This window comes from Scardinius erythrophthalmus (assembly GCF_964197995.2).
Source record: "Scardinius erythrophthalmus genome assembly, chromosome: 20".
Taxonomy (NCBI): Eukaryota; Metazoa; Chordata; class Actinopteri; order Cypriniformes; family Leuciscidae; genus Scardinius; species Scardinius erythrophthalmus.
This window is the reverse complement of record NC_138240.1, coordinates 28416784-28435826: the sequence shown is the minus strand read 5'-3', so window position 1 is coordinate 28435826 and position 19043 is coordinate 28416784. Positions and strand designations below refer to the sequence as shown.

General features: G+C 36.1%; 2 protein-coding genes across 2 annotated transcripts in view; one reads left to right on the top strand and one right to left on the bottom strand.

Moving 5' to 3' along the window:
• The window catches only part of mtor (mechanistic target of rapamycin kinase), a 253459-nt gene that overhangs the window by 98890 nt on the left and 135526 nt on the right, over window positions 1-19043 (top strand). Inside the window, exon 28 of the mRNA XM_081349573.1 lies at window positions 1756-1901. Within this exon, the coding sequence (XP_081205699.1) occupies window positions 1756-1901 (146 nt within the window). The remainder of the gene's footprint in view (window positions 1-1755; window positions 1902-19043) is intronic.
• Window positions 4896-8005, bottom strand: angptl7 (angiopoietin-like 7). Its single transcript, XM_081349574.1, has 5 exons — window positions 7436-8005; window positions 6175-6275; window positions 5896-6090; window positions 5543-5738; window positions 4896-5462 (listed from the first exon to the last, which is right to left on the bottom strand). The coding sequence occupies exons 1-5, from the start codon at window positions 7803-7805 to the stop codon at window positions 5293-5295; spliced, it is 1032 nt and encodes a 343-aa protein (XP_081205700.1). The 5' UTR covers window positions 7806-8005; the 3' UTR covers window positions 4896-5292.

Genomic DNA, 19043 nt, shown 5'->3' with positions numbered 1-19043 from the left:
CAGCTGGATGTGCCAAAACTTTCTACAGTTAAACAAAGACAAAACTGAAATCATTGTGTTTGGAAACAAAGATGAAGTTCTCAAGGTGAACGCATACCTTCACTCTAAAGGTCAAACAACTAAAAATCAAGTCAGGAATCTTGGTGTGTCTTTAGAGTCAGACCTTAGTTTCAATAGTCATGTCAAAGCAATAACTAAATCAGCATACTATCATCTGAAAAATATTGCAAGAATTAGATGCTTTGTTTCCAGTCAAGACTTAGAGAAACTTGTGCATGCTTTCATCACCAGCAGGGTGGATTATTGTAATGGACTCCTCACTGGCCTTCCCAAAAAGACCATAAAACATTTGCAGCTCATACAGAACGCTGCCGCCAGGATTCTTAGCAGAACCAGAAAATATGAACATATCACACCAGTACTCAGGTCATTACACTGGCTGCCAGTTACTTATAGGATTGATTTTAAAGTATTATTACTAGTATATAAATCATTTAATGGCCTAGGACCTCAATACATTGCAGATATGCTCACGGAATACAAACCCAACAGATTACTCAGATCATTAGGATCATATCAGCTAGAAGTTCCAAGAGTTCACTCTAAGCAAGGAGAGTCTGCTTTTAGCTATTATGCCAGCCGCAGCTGGAACCAGCTTCCAGAGGAGATCAGATGTGCTCCTACATTAGTCACATTCAAATCCAGACTCAAAACACATCTGTTTAACTTTGCATTTAATGAATGAGCACTGTGTCACTGTTTGTCCGACTGTTTATACTGTGTCTTATTTTAGTCTTTATTTTAAACTGTTTTAATTATTTTTAGTTCTTTCTCGTTTCTTTATTTTAAACTGTTCTTTATTCTAAACTGTTTTAATTATTTTTAGTTCTTTCTTGTTTCTTTATTCTAAACTGTTTTGTATATTCTTATTTCTTCTGTTTATTTTTAATAGTATGTAAAGCACTTTGAATTACCATTGTGTATGAAATGTGCTATATAAATAAACTTGCCTTGCCTTGCCTAAATTTAAGCATTTGACATAAGACAACGCAGGTAATCATAAAAATTGCCTGGAACCTGGAAATCAATTGCAAGGGCCCCCTTAATGGAAAAGTTCATTTCTGACCCTGGCATGGAGTGTACTTGGGTGTAAATTGCAGAAATGAAAATATAATCTTGACTGTTATTCCATTGATGTATGTTAATTATTTGCTACATAGTGGAGTTCTGAGGGTCAGACACAGTATTTTATCTAACTGTCTTACTTGTGTGTCAGCGTTTATTTTGTATTAAACTACATAGCTTGTTATTAATAAGTTAAGATATGCTGTGATTTGAAATTTGAACATGTATTTTTTAATCTTATTTTGCATGTATACTTACATTTCATGGAATGTTAGGTCATGAATATTTGCCTCAAAAGTTTATTGGTAGAAATGTTTACGAACCCTGATTTATGTATCCTATCCAGAGAGGTCATTCATGTTAAAAAATATATATAATTTCTTTTTTACAGTACGATTAAGCCTGAAAGTAGCACTACAGTTTGTTATTCTCCTGCGCATTTGGACGATTACATTTCTTTTCCATGTTTAGAATGATCTCATTGTGTTGAAGTCTGAATGAATGGTACATTTGTTCAGTTTTATTCCAGCATTTTCAGGGCTAGATGCTCTGTCTTGGCCTGTTTAATACGCTATTCCATTCAGTTCATCTCTTCTATATCTAAAATCTTTCTTTTCTGTATTTTGTCAGGGCCCACTTCCTTTGAGAGATGACAATGGGATTGTTCTGCTGGGGGAGAGAGCTGCTAAATGTCGGGCCTACGCAAAGGCCCTGCACTACAAGGAACTTGAGTTTCAAAAGGGCCCTTCACCGCTAATTTTAGAATCTCTGATCAGGTAGGAAACCTAAAGTATATCCCAATTTGTCCTCCAAGGAAGTAAGCTTCTCTGCCACATGTATAATCTAAACATTTTAGATTATATATGACATTTCCCAAACTGGCAAACATTCTCTTTATGTCCTCTGCATGTTTGAACAATGACTGTGTCAGACAGCACCTGAAAGCTCATACAATTGCTCTGTTATTTCAGTGTTTTTTCAGTTCAGGGTTCACGCGCTTCTTGAAAGTATTTAAAAGTACTTTCATTTCTGATACATGGATTCAAGGACTGGAAAGAATGTGAAAACCAACGTAGGTCCTTGAAAGTGCTTAAATTAAAATTGAACTAAATTTGTTAGAGTTGCATTGGTGCTATTACAAAAATTGGCCTTTATGAGCTGCAAAGCCAGAACAAAACACCTCTGCTGCCTCTACTGCTCGAGCGGATGTATCATGATCACACACATGCAGCCCTGCATGATCAACGTTTGAGCTATTTAATTTTTTATAAAGTATTTATACTTTACATTTATTATAAAGTATTTTTATATATATTTTTACAGTCATTTTATGGTTTAGGATGTTACCATAAACACTGTTCTCCCCCCTAATTAATTAATTTTATTTGTGCAGATATTGAAAAACGTCTTAAAAGCCTAAAAATCAAATTTTAAAACCTGTAGATACCCTGTACTGGTCATTAACAAATAATTTAGAATATTTTTTAACAATTAACTTTTAACATTTGTTTAACAATTTCATTTAATTGCCAAATTCATGTATATAATATTCTCTCTATATTTTAATGTTTTAATCATGTAATGATTCATAAAAAAGACCAGTGTGAAATAAATGTTAAAAGCAAGAATAAGAAAGCTGTGAACTGCATCTCTTGTGCAAACTCGCTCTCTCTTGTACACTGTACTCTCTCCTCATTGAGTTTTTAAAAAGGTCATATGCCCCTTAAAATTGATTTTATGGTTTAGGATGTTGCCATAAACACTCTTCTCCCCCCAATGCGGTATTAATTTTATTTGTGCAGATCTTGAAAAAGGTCTTAAAAGCCTAAAAATCTATTTTTAAACCCTGTAGATACCCTGTACAGGTCATTAACAAATAATTTTTTAGATTTAGAATATTTTTCAACAATCTCGTTCAAACTCGCTCTCTCTTGTACACTGTACTCTCTCCTCGTTGATGCCTTAAAGTCAATAGTAGTCAATAATTTATCACTTAAAAAAAAAATCATCTTCGATAATCAAAATGATATATTTAAATATTTTTTCCTTGGAAAAATTATTTATGCCTTAAAATAGCTTGAATGTATCTCTTCACCTTTGCCTCATTTAGTATAAGCGGTTCTATGAATATACAAATTAGCCCCGTCTCCACTCACACCAGCTCAGAGATTCACTTGTTGATGATCACACGTTGACGTGATTTGTTACAAGGTAGTTTGTGACGTCAGAAACGCCAGCAATTTCAAACTTCAAACCGCATTTTTGAGACTGCAGTTTTAAGGAGAAAATACTCAGCAATGGTGTTGACATGCATTTGTACATGGTTTGTCTTAAAGCATAATAAAAACACCACATAGACATATATAGACATATAGACATTTGATACTGTCCAGATTGGCAGTAACAAAACCACCTTTATTGTCTTTGTTGTGCTTGATATAAAATTAAAGGTGCTTTGTTGCTGTTTTTTATTTAATTTGGTCCACCTTTGTCAAAATAATGCGTCTCTGAATTGGTGGTAAGGCGTATTCTCATGAAATTTCAAATACACTTTGAAGACTGAGCCAGTCCTGCTACTGATTGAGGTCTGTTTCTTGGGTCCTTGGTGTTGTTTGGTTTTGTTTGTTTTGTCAGTATAATATTATTTTGTGTGGCAGAATAAAGATGCTGAGCAATGCTGAGAACATTAGAGAAAAAGTCTCATTTGTTTTCTGTGACTTGTGATTGTGCTTTTTTTTTTTTTTTTTTTTTTGCTTGTAAAATGATAACGATGTGATTATAGTAAAATAAGATGCAATGTTGTCTTTTGAAATTTACTTCTGGGTTTTATTGTTTTATTTTATTTTGTAAGAAAAATATCTGCAAGATTAATAAACACCTCATAAGGGTCTGCAATGACTTGAGGGTAATCAAATGGTTAATGGTTCCTTTTCAACTTTTGTGCCTTTAAATAATTTTTATATTCTTTAAGTGGCAGTGCTCATTTGCATATTGCTCTGGTAATTTTTTATTTTTTTTTCTGCACTTGATGATGATCAAATTTGCTTTGCATTTAAGTGTTAAACGGTGCCTCTCTGTTGAACAAAATTTTTACATTTACAAGCACATAGTTTCTGCTTGGCTGCTTCTGTGGCAAACCCCTTAACTGAAAAACTTTAACGAAATATATTTTTTAAGAAACTAGATTATATGCAGAGTTTTGATCAGTATTTTTCCATACAGTTCCTGGAAGTGTAACCTCATCTGGACCTCACAAAATGCCCAGAGATTCTGCATCAGTTAAAATGATCATGTGGAATGTGCTTATGTTGACTCAGGTTTTGGGTATCTGTGCAAGGAATGGATGGATTTATGTTCTTAGTTTGATAGCTGTGGTGGTTTCTTGATGAGTTTTCACCCTTTACCTTTGCTGGTTGCTCATTATTAGCTTTTTCCATGTAATCTTTATTTATTTTTGTGTTTGCCCTTTGAAGGTTTATGGCCATGCTATCTGCATAACCAAAGTGCTTGCTCCATTTTATTTAGCCTGTTATAGTAGTGTGAACTGATCTTGACAAAGTCAAATGGATAGGGTGGCCATTCTTGAAGGTCCAGACAAGTACTTTTAGTACACCTAATTAGGGACAATGTCACTGTTGTTTTGTAAAGTTTTGTGTATTAATTTGTGTAGTTTTTTTCCATGTTTCATGTCACTACTAATTTTGACTGTGTTAGTTCATTTTGCACTAATGCAGACACAATAGACATAACAAAAATTATTTATTTTTTTTAAATACAATTTATTAATCATTCAGTATTTTTCTTTTTACAGTTCATTTACTCTACCAGTGAATTTACCGTAATGTTTCTGAACTGTCAAATTGTTTATAATTTTACAAAAATCTAACATATTTTCTGAATGACTTACATCAGCTTGTTGCTAAGTCTTGCTGTACCTAATGATCATGTGCATAAAATCCTCTAGAAAAGGCTAAAGAAAATAAAAATATTTAAGAGATAAATACCTTGTATAAAATGCAATTTACAATCAAACATCTTTTTTCACATACTCAAAACTCTGTTTTACAAATGCATTTCCCCTGAAATGTTTGCCTAGTTTAAGCTGTAGATTATGTTGACCCAAGGTTTAGTGGTGAGGAGGAACATAAGTTTGGTTTTGGAAAGTCTTTACGGTACAAAGCTCTGGGGCCGGATCTTCATCTCCACTCGTTTCAGTGAGTAGTTTGGTCCATGCCATCCATACCAAGAGATGCCATCTGGATTATTTGAATGTGACCCATAGCGGTGAAACACACCATTCAGATTGGAGTCAGTGCAGCAGTTGTACCAGTATCCACCTGTGAAATAAAGCTGTTAAGGTTAAAACATGAAGGTCATTAGCACAGCAGAAACATGTCTGGTGGGTGTTTCTTTTTACCTTTGCGCAGTTGTGCGCAGTTGTCCACACACTTGTCATTGTCTTTGTTCTTAGTGCTGAAGTTGGTATTATTGTGGTAACGCAGAGAATCACCGGCGTTCCCGCTGTAGTTGGCAATGAAAAGCTTGTAGCTGTTCATCTCATTGCTCACTGTGAAGAAGCCGTATTCAGCGTAGCGTGTCTTACCCTCCCAGTTCTAGCAGAATATAAAAAGAATGTGTCATTTAATGTGTCGTGCTTTAAGCATTATTCATGGATTAATATTCCTTAATGAGGATCACCTTTAATGAGGATGAAGTGTTACTTTGTGTGATTCCACTTTAATTCTAATGTTGTGCTTGGTGCATACTTGCCTCCATCTCTATTCTCAGCACTGTGGGTTGTCTGGTCAGACGGAAGATGTGTTCGTTGCCGAGCCAGAAGTCACCACGGATTGTACCAAAACCATTCTTGTACTGCTTCCAGTCACGGTAGAAGCTTGTCAGACCAATCTTGCGCCTCTGAATGACAGTCCAGCCACCACCATTGTTTTCCATGTCACAATATACCTGAAGAAACAATCTGGGGATCAATGACAAATCTTCTTTTAAATTGAAGTCGCTTCTTGTATGAAGACTATGATTCAGACTTACATTTAGTTCAGGTGTTCCAAGGAAGTCATCTTTTGGTAGTTTATACTCTCCAGAAATTTTGTAGTTTCTGCTGTGTAGGGATGCGCAATCATAGATTGCATCTAAGGGAGGGAGAATTCCTTAGTTTAGGGTCTCATAGACCAGGTGATTTTGAAAAACAAAGGATTTAAACCTAATGGGATCCATCAGGATCCACCTTCAAACCAACTGAAGAATCTTAATTTAGTGTGCACTCCTTCTGACTTTAGGCTATGTGTCTCTGTGAAACTAGCACATTCCTAACAAAGCTTCACTGTGTGTGCGGTTGCTGCTAGTAAAAAGGAAACAGCGTGACAAATAATTAATTGGGTATAAAACTACAGGTTTTTCTGGTTTGAAAGATTATTAGTCTAATAGTTTTGAAGGAAAAATGCTCCTTTGTTCTTGTGGGTACAGAGTAAGAAGCCCACATTACCTGCTGTGACTTGGCTACTGTTGGAAAGCCAGACATTCCTGCACAAGGTAACCTGTATTATTACCTACTAATTACCTCCAACTGCTGCCCAGACATTTCACAGCTTGGGTACAACTATGTTAAAGTTTCTCCAAACGTGTGTCTGAAGAATTCCATTTAAATACATTAAAGCATTCTGTCCGGATAAATCTACACAAACCTTTGTTTTTATTTTCCTCTCTGAGTTTCTTGTCTTTACAGTATACTACACTTTTCTGTAATCTTGATGCTTACTGGATTGTGTACCATGATAATAGAGCTGTTATTCTTCATTCCAAAGTAGAGGTCTGCTTCCAAAGTAGAATTTGGAAATGTAGTTTTGCAGGGAATTCAGAAATAGCCCTCTATTACCCACCAGTGTGGAGAGAGTTGGAGAGTTGTGAATGGCTGCCAATGTAATTTAAATGCAATTAAATGGTCTAAATGAAGAGAATAGTACAACAACAGTCTTTTGCTATTTCTTGCTTGATTTTGGCTTATTTTTATAATGAATAATGCCTGGTTAATGAACATACAGGGAATGAACTTATACATAGAATGATTGCCCATATTTACAATCTTTCAATCTTTCTTTAACATAGCAAATCTCAAATTCTAAGTAGGTGGGCTACATTATCCTGTGACTTTAGAGGACAATCACTGACACTCTGAGGTATGTCAACAACCAGCATATGTGACCTGTGACCCTGCAGAGAGTAGAATAACACATGGTGTGTGCTTGAAAAAAGTCTTCTAAGCAAATGTTGAGTTGTCTGTGTCAAGACTCACCTGAAGTGCTCTGCTGTGGGGCAGACTGGGCTGCCTGCATTTGCATGATTTCAATCCGATTGTAGATTTCTGAATATTTGCTCTCGGCCTCTGTGACACGGGCCTCTTGGTGCTGGTTGAGCTTTTCCATGTCCATCATCTGCCGCACAACCTTCATAAGATCAGACTCCTGTTTCTTGTTCATTTCTTCCAACATGCTGCTCAGATTGGCCACCTGGACCTTCAGGGAGCGCACCTCATCGCAGCATTGTGCTGGTTTTGCCTGTTTGGTTGTTGCCAAGTTCTTCTTGAAGTCACCCTGAGCCATCGCGTGACCCAGGACTAGAAGTAAAAGAGCCAATGCTGTAGCCGTCATCTTCATGCTTTTCATTATTCTTATGTGTGGAGAAAGTTTGAGTGCTCTTGCTTTGAGGAAGATGTTGATCGATCCTGGCTGTGTTGCTCTTTTGAATGTTTGTCAGATTACAGTGACACAAGAAAAATGTAAGAAGAACTCTTTAGAATGAAGTGTAGAACTGTAGAATATTTTCCAGGCAAGTCTCTTCAGTTCAGAATCAAATGTCTGCTCACACCGAGGGCCTGCAGCGGATGCAGCTTAAATATTTTTTTCACGTGTGCTGTGCCCTCCCCTTTTGCTCAGGCCCACAGTCATTGACCCCCCCACCACCTACCACCACTCGGCCCTCCCCAACCTCTCCCCCTTGCAAAAAAATTTCCTCCGCTTTTTGTCTGGTCCCACCCGTCAACACGTGTGCAATGCACCTCACAATGCTTCCATTCTGCACAAGCAGAGTTTGTTTGTAAACTGAAGATTGCATGAAGACTCTTTGTTCTGTAAAGTCATACACTATCTTATATTCTGACCTTTTCTTTTAAAGAAAAGTAGTTTTCTGTGTGACATCCTCTTATCAAAGAGGAAGACTTGTGAGAGGAAGATGTGCTTCCATTCTTTTAATTTTTAATTTTGTACTTAAAACTTGTAATAATTGGAGTAAGTGCTAGATAACTATTTGAGATGCTATTATATTTAAAAAATTAGATTTAAAAGAGTGGTTCTTTAATTTTTTTTCAGGTGATATACCACAATAAATCTGACCGCTTTATTTTCCAATTGACATCCTTGTCATCAATCCTGTCTTGAGCCACGATCCATACTTTTGCTGAAACTGCTGTTTTGTTATTGTAAAGCCAAGTTGATTTTATTTGTATAGGGCTTATAACTTCTTATAATTAATTATAAATATAACAACTTCTTATGCTTATAACTTATAATTTCAAAAGAGCTTTACAGACAATCATGATGTTAATGTTTATAATATCTTAATATCTTTATGCCATGTAGATATTTCAATGTAATGTACTATACTTCAGACTAAATTATCTAACTATTCACTGATTAAAAAAGTTACAGACGCGTAACTTTCAGTTAAATTAAGGCAAGACCCCGGAAACCTCTTTTCATAAAATGAGTTAATGGATACCTCAACATTCTATTTGTTAATTTATTCCTTTTCTTAGTTTGCTTATTACTTGTACTAATGTGACCAATTTAACTTTCACCATTCTTTCTTTTTCATATGTGTTAATGTAGCTTTTCAATTAAATAATATTAAACCCCAGAGTAGATTGACGAATGAAACCATACTATGTTCTGCACTGTTTTTAACTATATTTGACTCAACAATTCCTAGAGCCACCATCAAGGGATCTAAATCAAGAAGCCTATGCAGTATTCTTGACAAAAACACTGTTCTGGGTTATTGAAAACATATTGTATGAGCTAATGATGCTGGTGCAAGCCACATTACACAAAGGGCTGCATCTGGAAATATCCTTGAGTTTTTGTTTAGACTTATGTAACCAATGTATTACTATCAATTGTATGAGGCCATGTCTTGCACACACTGATGAGCTATACAGTATCTGTTTAATGACTACCTGCTATTTTCCCTTTGCAATCTCAAATCCTAAATCATCCTTCCAGGCAGATTTTAAGTGTTCTAAAGTTGATGTACTTGTCAACTGAAATAGCTTCTCATATATGATATACCTCCTTTATTGTGGGGATTACGCATAAGTATAATTTCCATAATGTCTTAGTTTGGAGAGTTAAGATAGAATGGAAGTTTTACACCGGCAAGTTTTTTTTTTTTTTTTTTATGTCACAGAGGTATGTATTTATTTTGTACCTGCTCAAATGATGGAAATACTTTATCAATAAATATGTCTGTAAAGCTATGAATTCATTTTTCAAACCAATAATCAAATATTGTATTCTTAAATGATGGAGCAAACAAATGATTTTGATGACAGGGCTTTGGAGAGAATCCTGAGTTGTCCCGTGAGATATTTAGCGTGCTAAATTAGTTGTGGTAAACGAAAGCCCAAGCATGCTTGCTTTTGACGTGCAAGAACCAATGAGGTTTGTTCTCATGTGTCAAGCAAGACCGGTTGATCTTCTGTTTATGTTTGCTGATCAATTATATGTGAATAAAAGCTCTGTTTATTTTATTACTGACTTTTCACTTAACCTTTATGAAGCAGTGTTTGCTTATAAATATGTATAAAAAGGCTGTATTCCAAATTAATGTATTATTTACTTTAAATTATTATTAACGTTAATAATTTACATTTAATTTAATACATTTTTTAAACCGTTAAAAAATATGCTATGATCGCATTACAGAGAACCATGAAATTTGACTGATATTGGTACCGACTACTGAAATTTTGGTATCGTGACAACACTGATCACAGGTTGATGTTCCCTCTGGTTCAGACAACAAAAGAAAACAGATGTCAGGGAGCTGACTCCAAAAAAAAACAAAAAAAAAAACACTTATAGACAAGACATGCTCTTGTAGCAGTAATGATACTCTTGAGAGAGTGTTAGGAAGCTGTTTACGATGTCATACTGCTGTGTGAGTCTGCAAAAGTCTGGTGAAAGTATGCACAAGAGGCAAATGGCAAAACATCTTAGACAGGGTCTTTGCATGCAAGCTTTTTTTATTTTATTATTGTGTGTCTTTCTTTACCCTTTTTCACCTGTCTCATAATGAGCTATATGTACACATCTACACACTGTGTGTACATAACAGGATTATCAATTTCATTAAAATTTGTACACTAGTGTAAGTTTTTTAAAAGAGTAAAGCAGATTTGTTTTTTAATATATTTTATTGCAGAAAATATTCAGGAATGTGCTCCACAACTCAAAGGTACTATTAGCACAGCTGAAGTCAATGAGGATGTTGTCTGATTGCCATAAGCCACAGCCAGGCATCCAGATGTTTTCCCCAGGAGTTTTGGTGAGCTTCTGACTTTTGTGAGACCCCAAGTGTCTGCTAATTAGCTTTCTTCAGTACCCCTGAAATGCTGAAATGTACTCAGGTTGAAGAGCTGCATTTTTATCTTTCAAGTCACAAAGCTATCCAGCTATCTGCCTCTGAAGCTGAAAAGAACTTTCATTTTGACAAAACCTTAATTGTTTGGCTCAAAATGTGTTCTTCAAACTAACAAAACTTATCCTTAACTTAACTCATCAAAACTAAACTTAAAGGGGACCTATTATACAAGATGTAAAATAAGTCTCTAATGTCCCCAATGTGAAGTTAAGTGAAGTTTTAGCTCAAAATACCCCACAGAATTTTTTTATAGCATGTTAAAATGGCCACTTTTTGGGGGTGTACAAAAACGCATTTGTGTGTGTGTCCCTTTAAATGCAAATGAGCTGGTGCTCCCGGCCCGCAACAACAAAGCAGTACAATCTTACGCACTGAAAATGTCAGAAACGGTCAGTAGCTGTGTTCAGCCTTATATGTTCAAACATATAATGCGTGTTTATGAATTACACAGATATGGCGTGATAAAAATTACGACATAGCTATGCTTTCCTGGTGCCTTCACGTGCTATCAGAAATTTCATAATTCCTACTTCCGAAGTCGTGATTACGAGCTCGTCACATTTAAGTGGGCGACTTCAAAGGGCGTTCATGTACAATTTTTAACTAGTTTAAGCAACTTTAGCTGTACAGAGTGCCAACAAGCTCTTTCAAAGGGCAATTTGGAAGGACTCACAACATATGGCGTGTGATACTTACTTAGTCTGGATCTGAAGTTTTGAAAATCCAGCTTTGAAATGACCCTTGTTTGTGAAGCAGTCCAGCACAAAATGATTGGCGCAAATGAATAAGACTATTGCGATTTTTCATTGTGACATTTCCTTTGAAAATTAAATTTAACCACGATGTCCTCAGTGACTCAGATGGCGGAAGTCTATGGAGACTCTTATGTGTATTGGTACATCCTAAAACACAACACTTGAATTTTGCATAATAGTTCCCCTTAAAAAAAAAAATTCTGTAGCTGTTCACAATGTATCTTTTCACATCACCATTAACAGTGGAACAGATGGCCCTAGAGATTCTCTTGACACCCCGCATTTATTACCAAATGAATGACATAAACAGTCTGGAGTTGTTGACGTCATATCGCCTGTCGCTGTGTCTTGCTTATTTCCAAACATCATGCAACGATTTTCAGAGTCTGCACATCTGTGAGTATTTTACCATGAAAGGAATCAAGATTACTATCTTCACATCCTCAGCCAGACATGTGCAGGGCTGACCCTCAGCATTTCACTGTCATGTATGTTTGTATACTGCCCCTATGGGCAAGGCTTGTGCCAATGTCAAATTTTTCTGTCGAAACCACTTGGAGGTTGGTGCAACTTTTTTTTTTTCTGTATAATTTCTTGGTCGCCTCTTTTTTTTCTTTTTTTCTTTTTTTTCTTTTTTCTTCAATCGGACCACAATAAACTTTTAGATTCTGTTTACGTCTAGTAATGAAATGCGTTGTGGGTGATCCTGTCACAAGTGGTCAGCTGAGACACATCACTCTTTACACCTGGGGCCTCATGTATAAAACTTTCCGTAGATTTCATCCTAAAAGTGCACGCTAGATTACGCCAGAACCTGCACAAAATTCCCTTTATAAAACCCAGTCAGCGGAAGATTGTGCATACATGCATCTCCACCCCATCTCTTCCGCAAAATAACCATATATGGAGCTTACAATGCCTAGTTTTACCATGCATAACATCATTTGCATATCATTTCCATATAAATATTCCCATCCACGTAATACCATGTTTAACGATACAAGATATTTGGAAAATATAAGATACTGACTAAAAATGCCATTTTTGCCATCATATTACATTGCTAAAATCATTCAGTATCCTTGTCCAGTATTCCTTTTATAGTAATTAAATCAAATTAGTATAAAATACTTTTCAGAGAAAGTTATTTCCTTCAAATTCTATTGTTCAAATACAGTGGTGTTTTTCATTATATTTCATAATATAAAATCATAATATTTTCTCAGAACATGAGTTCTGCTATTTAGAACACAATTTAAAACAGAACACGTTTAAAGAGCTAATAAAATATTTCAACTCAGATCAATATTTCGTGTCTATTTACTTATGTAGCAAGTAGCCGTTGTAATAAGCGGGATAATGTACAACCGCGTACCTTACAGCCGCAGCCCTTCAGGCTGTTCAAGACCCCTCCGCTTCGCGTACCTTACTTATTACATGGCTCTCTGGAATACTTGATTCTGATTTGTCAGTCACGACATTCCGAGGTGTGTAATTCCCAGATAACAACCGTCGTCAATAGCAACACTGAAGAACATACTGCCCATCCGGGTATCTGAAGGCTGTGCGTTTTTTATGTTTCTCGTATCACACCACATCTCTTGCCTTCAGGGAGATACAAGTCCTGATCACCCTGTTGGGGTTTATTTTGCGGTAACGACCAGTTGGATGGTTAACTTCTACCACAGAAACCATATAGTTAATTCTTACCATGGTAATGACGTGCTATTCATTGTTTTAACTGAGATTAAACAATAGTTAACACTGGAGAAAAGAAAAACATGCTAACATAGACTGAACACAATGAAAACTAAGAAACTGAACATGACCCTGACAATAATACAGCTTACATAATATTATATAACACAATATCACTTCTTCCAGTGGTGTTTGTGGTCAGACCACAAGTAGATCCACATGTACAACCTTGTGTCAGAAATAGCACGTCAGAAAAATGCCATTGGATCAAATGGAATCAAATGGAAACTATTGTCTAAGCTGCATGTCAAACCTTTCATGAATATTACTAGAGGAATGAAAAGGGATTGGCCAGAAGTTTTGGGTCCACCCTACTTCAATTATATAATCTTAACTGACCTTGTAGTGTTGTCAGAGCTGAATTGGGAATGAATGGCTTAGTCTTTTATCACGTTCCATGAGGTGAGGAAAAAACATTAAAACATCTGGACATTAAGCACCTGGATTGTTTTTATTCATTGCACTGTAGGTTAGCTCATATTTTATTCTGCCTCTGAAAGCTTACATTCTCAGAGAAAGACATCATAACCAGACTATTTCATCGCACTAAAGCCAAAGGTGAACACATCTGTCCTCTAGTACAGTGCAGTTTTGACATATTGTGACCACTAATGCTGGTAGTCCTACCCATAATATAGTCTAAATGATGGGCAGCCACTGCTACTGATGAACATATACTGTAAACTTAAGTGCTTTCATGCGGCTGTAGCAGCAGACATGTTCTGTTCTGGTGCAGACATGGACATGAAATTTGACTACATAGGGCCCTATTTTAATGATCTAAGCCAGGGGTGCCCAACCCTGCTCCTGCCGATCGACTGTCCTGCACAGTTCATCTCCAACCCTAATCAAACGCACCTGCCTTTAATTTTCAAGCGATCCTGAAGATGTTAATTGGGTGCTTCAGGTGTGTTTGATTAGGGTTGGAGATAAACTGTGCAAGACAGTCGATCGGCAGGAGCAGGGTTGGGCACCCCTGATCTAAGCGTACTGTATATTATATTCAGTACATATCTAGCTGTAAATTCTGTTCACAGTAATAGTTATCTGTATATTATATTCATAGGACAATCTATCTGTAAATTTTTGTTTATAATAGTATTCAACTCTATATTTATTCAGTACATATCCATGTTCTGCACTTATGGAACCACTGTATATCCTGCACTTGCTGCTATTGCACTTCTGGTTAGACCTAAACTGCATTTCGTTGCCTTGTACCTGTACTTGTGTAATGACAATAAAGTTGAATCTAATCTAATCTAATCTTAAGCACACGGCGCAAGTGCACTTAGAGCGTGTCTGAATCCATTTTTGCTAGTTTAAAAATGGTCGGCGCGTCCGGCGCACGGTCTAAAACGGTTGTCCCTATTCTCTTAATGAGTAATGGGTGTGTTTTGGGCGTAACATGCAGTAAACCAATCAGAGTCTCATCTCCCATTCCCTTTGAAAGCCAGTTACGCTTGCGCCATGGCGGTTTGCTATTTACATGGCAGAATTTGCAAGCGGAAAGACTTAATGCTTCTCCAGAGAGGAAACAGATCTGCTCGTGCGTGAGGTTAAAGTGTGCAAGCAGACCATCGACGGGACAAGCCAGATTCCACCATATCTTTATGTACACAATATTAATCTTTTACATTGTAATCCTTTTATTTTAAATATTTGGCTAGTTTGTGTGCTGCTGTGTGTCCCTGTGTGTGTAATAAGCAGAGTGTACACGTGTTGTGGACCCGCCTATAGGCTCACATTACTAACGCGCCTTTAAATAACCAAAAAAAAATTGCGTCTTGAATTTAGACCAGGTTTCAGTTGGTCAATGGTGCAGTCTATTTCAGTTGCATTAAAATAGCAATGGTCCAACAATGCGCCTGAACACACCTCGTCCAGGCGCAAATGCATTTGCTATTTAAGCAACGTGGTGCAGGATGTGAAAATGATAACTGTGTCAGGCTGAAACTAGCAAATAACGCTGCATTGCGCCAGGTGTATGATAGAGCCCATAGTCTTTAACTGGTTTAAAAACACTATTTACTTTCTCTCAGGTGAGACACAACAGTACAATAAAAGTATCCTAAAGGGGGTCCATATGAAGCTATAGAATAGCTTTTTTCTGTTCATTAACCTTACCTCCAAGCTAAAAAGTGCTGTTTTGTTGTTTTTGTGATTTTGTTGTTCAAGCAAGTACATTTTTTTAATCCATCATATTTTTTTTTACCTGTGGTAAATTGATTAGAGAGACACACATCTGTCTTTAAGGTTTAACAGCTGAAAATGCATATCAGAGCAAAAACCAAGCCATAAGGTCAAAAGAACTGCTTGCAAAGTTCAGAGACAGAATTGTGGGATCTGGGGAAGGCTTCAAAAAATCTGTTGCATCTAAGGTTCTGAAGAGCACAGTGGCCTCCATAACTCTTACATGAAAGAAGTTTGGAACAACCAGGAATCTTCCTTGACCTGGACTCCTGGCCAGACTGAGCAATCGGGGGAAAAGGGTTTTAGAGAGGTGAGCATAAACCCGATGACCCCCTAAAAGACTGTCAGATTGTGAGAACAAATATTCTATGTAGGCATTTAGCTGCTTTTGCACCGTACCACCAATCTTCACTGATTACAGATTCCATCAGTAAAAGCAGAGTGTGAAGGTTGAATTAACAGACCAATTAGCACAGCTGTCCATAAAATATTGCAATCCACACAACAAAATGGAAGACATATCTTAGTTCAAAAGAGGTCTGACAAAAAGTGATAGAAATAACTTCAATCCCATTATGCATAGCGAACAACATAATCAAATTATATAAAGTATGAAATATAATACTCTACTGATTTAAAAAATGTTGATTATACTGTATATATAAAAAACTAAATATTTTAGGTTTAGTGCAAAATATGCATATATATTCAAACATTAAAGTATTTTGAGCGCGTAGGAAGACCAAGTCGATTACGTCATTTGCTTACTTCATGGGAGCTAACGAGATCTTTTGGCACTTTTTGCTTGTATCGACTCTCTGGTGGAATTTTCTGTACAGCATCATGGTTTTTTCACCACAAATTCTGCTGTTAAACACAATAATTGTTTTCAGGGTTTCAAGGTTTTGTCAGAAACATCACTGAAATGTTGGCTCTTTGTATTTATTACGGCAGTGGTATAACCTTGTGGTTAAAGGTCCGATACATTAAGCAGTGCTCTAGCAGTCAACACAAATTCGAGTCCAGAATTTGGACACAATGCCACAAAATAATCTAGGTTTAAATTCTGCAATGTTTGATTTGTGAAACTATCACCATTGTGGGCATTTGACCTGAATGGAGCTTTAACTAGACACCTTCCTGCTTTCTACTTCTACTTCTTGCACAAGAATATTTTTGTGCAAGTGTGACATTACTGTTTTTTCTAGACCAGTGCTTAATTTGAGCCGGATCCTGCTCCGGAAAATGTCAGATTTTGGATTTTTGCGTTCCGGCATTGCATTAATTGAAAACGCTCACTTCGCGCCAAGGTGCACGCATCGTGAGAGACAGAGCGAGTGCGGGTTAATGCAAAATTGCAAATGTATTTGGAGGTTATGTTTTGCTATTGGCCCTCAGCAAATATATTTTTGATCAGCTTTCTTAACCCTTTGATGCACAACATGGGTCTAAAAAGACCCGACTGAGTTTTCATTTTCTATATCTTTGCAAGAAATTTATTTAATCATTCAGTATTCCAGGTATTCCTCAATTAACTTGTTTTAGATCATTACAAATCAATATTTAAATTTTTCCTTTCTTACTTTTCGAAAAAAAATTGTTTTTGTGTCACTACCCCTCTAATGCGCAACATGGGTCTAAAAAGACCCGTATTCATGTTTCTTTGCTGAATATTTGAAATAAATTTATTTTATCATTTATTAATCCAGGTATTCATTGAATATCTTGTTTTTGATTTTCAAAAATCATTATGTTTATTTTTCCTTTCTTACTTTATAAACAAACACGTTTTTTGTATTTCTACATCCATTTTACACACATGGGTCAAAAATGACCCGTATAGGAACCTTTGATATGTATAAATATATTTACTGCAGAAAACTATTCACCTGCCACACATTTCACAATTCAACACGGCTGCTTTTGTATTTTTCATGCATGTAAGTTTTATTTAAAACATTTTTTTTGTTACAGAAAAATATAGATATAGCCTCGTAGGCTAAGGTTACCTTGACCTTGAAAACCATAACTAGTGTGAAAGAGAAACATGTCCAATACCATTAGCTAGCTTGCGTCGACATTCTATTTTATCTAATGTTAGCTAGGTCAATAAAATTAAATTTGCAATAGAAAGTTATATATACAAGTGTATATATTGTCGCTGTTGGGCAGAAACCTTGTACCGTTATTCATTTTTATTTGTGGTCATAAATCAATGCTATCGGTCACATAAGCCGGTGTGTGGTGGCGTTCTGGTGCACTATGGCTGCTGTCGCATCATCCAGGTGGATACTGCACATTGGTGGTGGTTGAGGAGATCCTCCTACAGTTGCACTACACTACAGTTCAATTTCAGTGTTATCGGTTAGGCATATGCGTGTTATGTGTGACAAAGTGGCCAATAAACATATTTCAAGTGTTACAGTAAATGTGTGGATCTAAACAACTGTGACATTGGTTATTTTGACAAAAAGTTTTCTTTATTCTTTTGTTTTATCACGCTTGCATAGATGAGTCATTTTAGACCCATGTGTGTAAACTTGATGTTTTAACACAAAACTTATAAAAAAATATTAAAATATGAATTTGTGATCATAAAAAAAAAAATTATATTCATAAATCATGAAATTAATAGATCATGAAATAGTAAATGCTCAAATAAAGTGATTTCAAAAGGTGAAAAAAAAAAAAAAAGCCAAGCCATGCATGAAATAACATAGGAAATGAATACGGGTCTTTTTAGACCCATGTTGTGCATTAGAAGGGGTATCCATAGTGTGCGCATCAAAGGGTTAAGTTCAAAATCACTATCATTGGTTGATGCTTGCTGCTTATTCTTATCTACAAGCGTAACGTTTGTAGAGTAGCATCAAGTTTAGAGAGAGTGCACCTGATTAATTATTCTAATATAAATAAATTCATATCGACAAAATGTTAAAAAGACAGTCAAGCATATTTTCATTTTCATTTTCCACGAGTAAAGCTGGTAGTGTTTCTGATCAAAAGAGATCCCGAAGATAGAACTGCTAATAATAATCAGGATAGCCAGAGACACAAGCAACTGGAGTTAGATCAGTCAGAATCAGAAATCGATAATGGAAAAGGCAACAACGTTGTCCGTGAGAGAATATAACTTTTTAATTGCTGTTTTTTTTATCCGGCAATTATTTATTTACAAATTAAGCACTGCTCTAGACTAACCTCTTTCTCATTTTAAGCAGTTCTTTCTTTCTTTTTTTTACTGCAAACTGCCCTGAGCAGATAATTGTGTTCTGTCTCTAACTAATAGAGCATGCAATGGTTTGAATGTTCTGTTTTAATGTCCAGACGTTTCTCAGAGAGAACTGGTTGTGCTGCCAATTTCACTCCACACCCTACAAAAAAATGCTCATTGTACTTAACTAAAGCTAAAGCTGCACTACAGTTTTCATATCACACTTTACAATAGGCATTACAATAGCCAAATTATTTCAGATCATACAACAAATGGCAATATGG

Coding starts and splice junctions, on each gene's coding strand:
- angptl7 (XM_081349574.1), bottom strand. CDS start 7,805: ATGAAAAGCATGAAGATGACGGCTACAGCATTGGCTCTTTTACTTCTA. Junction 5,739..5,895: donor TGCTGAGAATAGAGATGGAG/GCAAGTATGCAC, acceptor ATATTCTGCTAG/AACTGGGAGGGTAAGACACG. Junction 5,463..5,542: donor CTGCGCACAACTGCGCAAAG/GTAAAAAGAAAC, acceptor TTTATTTCACAG/GTGGATACTGGTACAACTGC.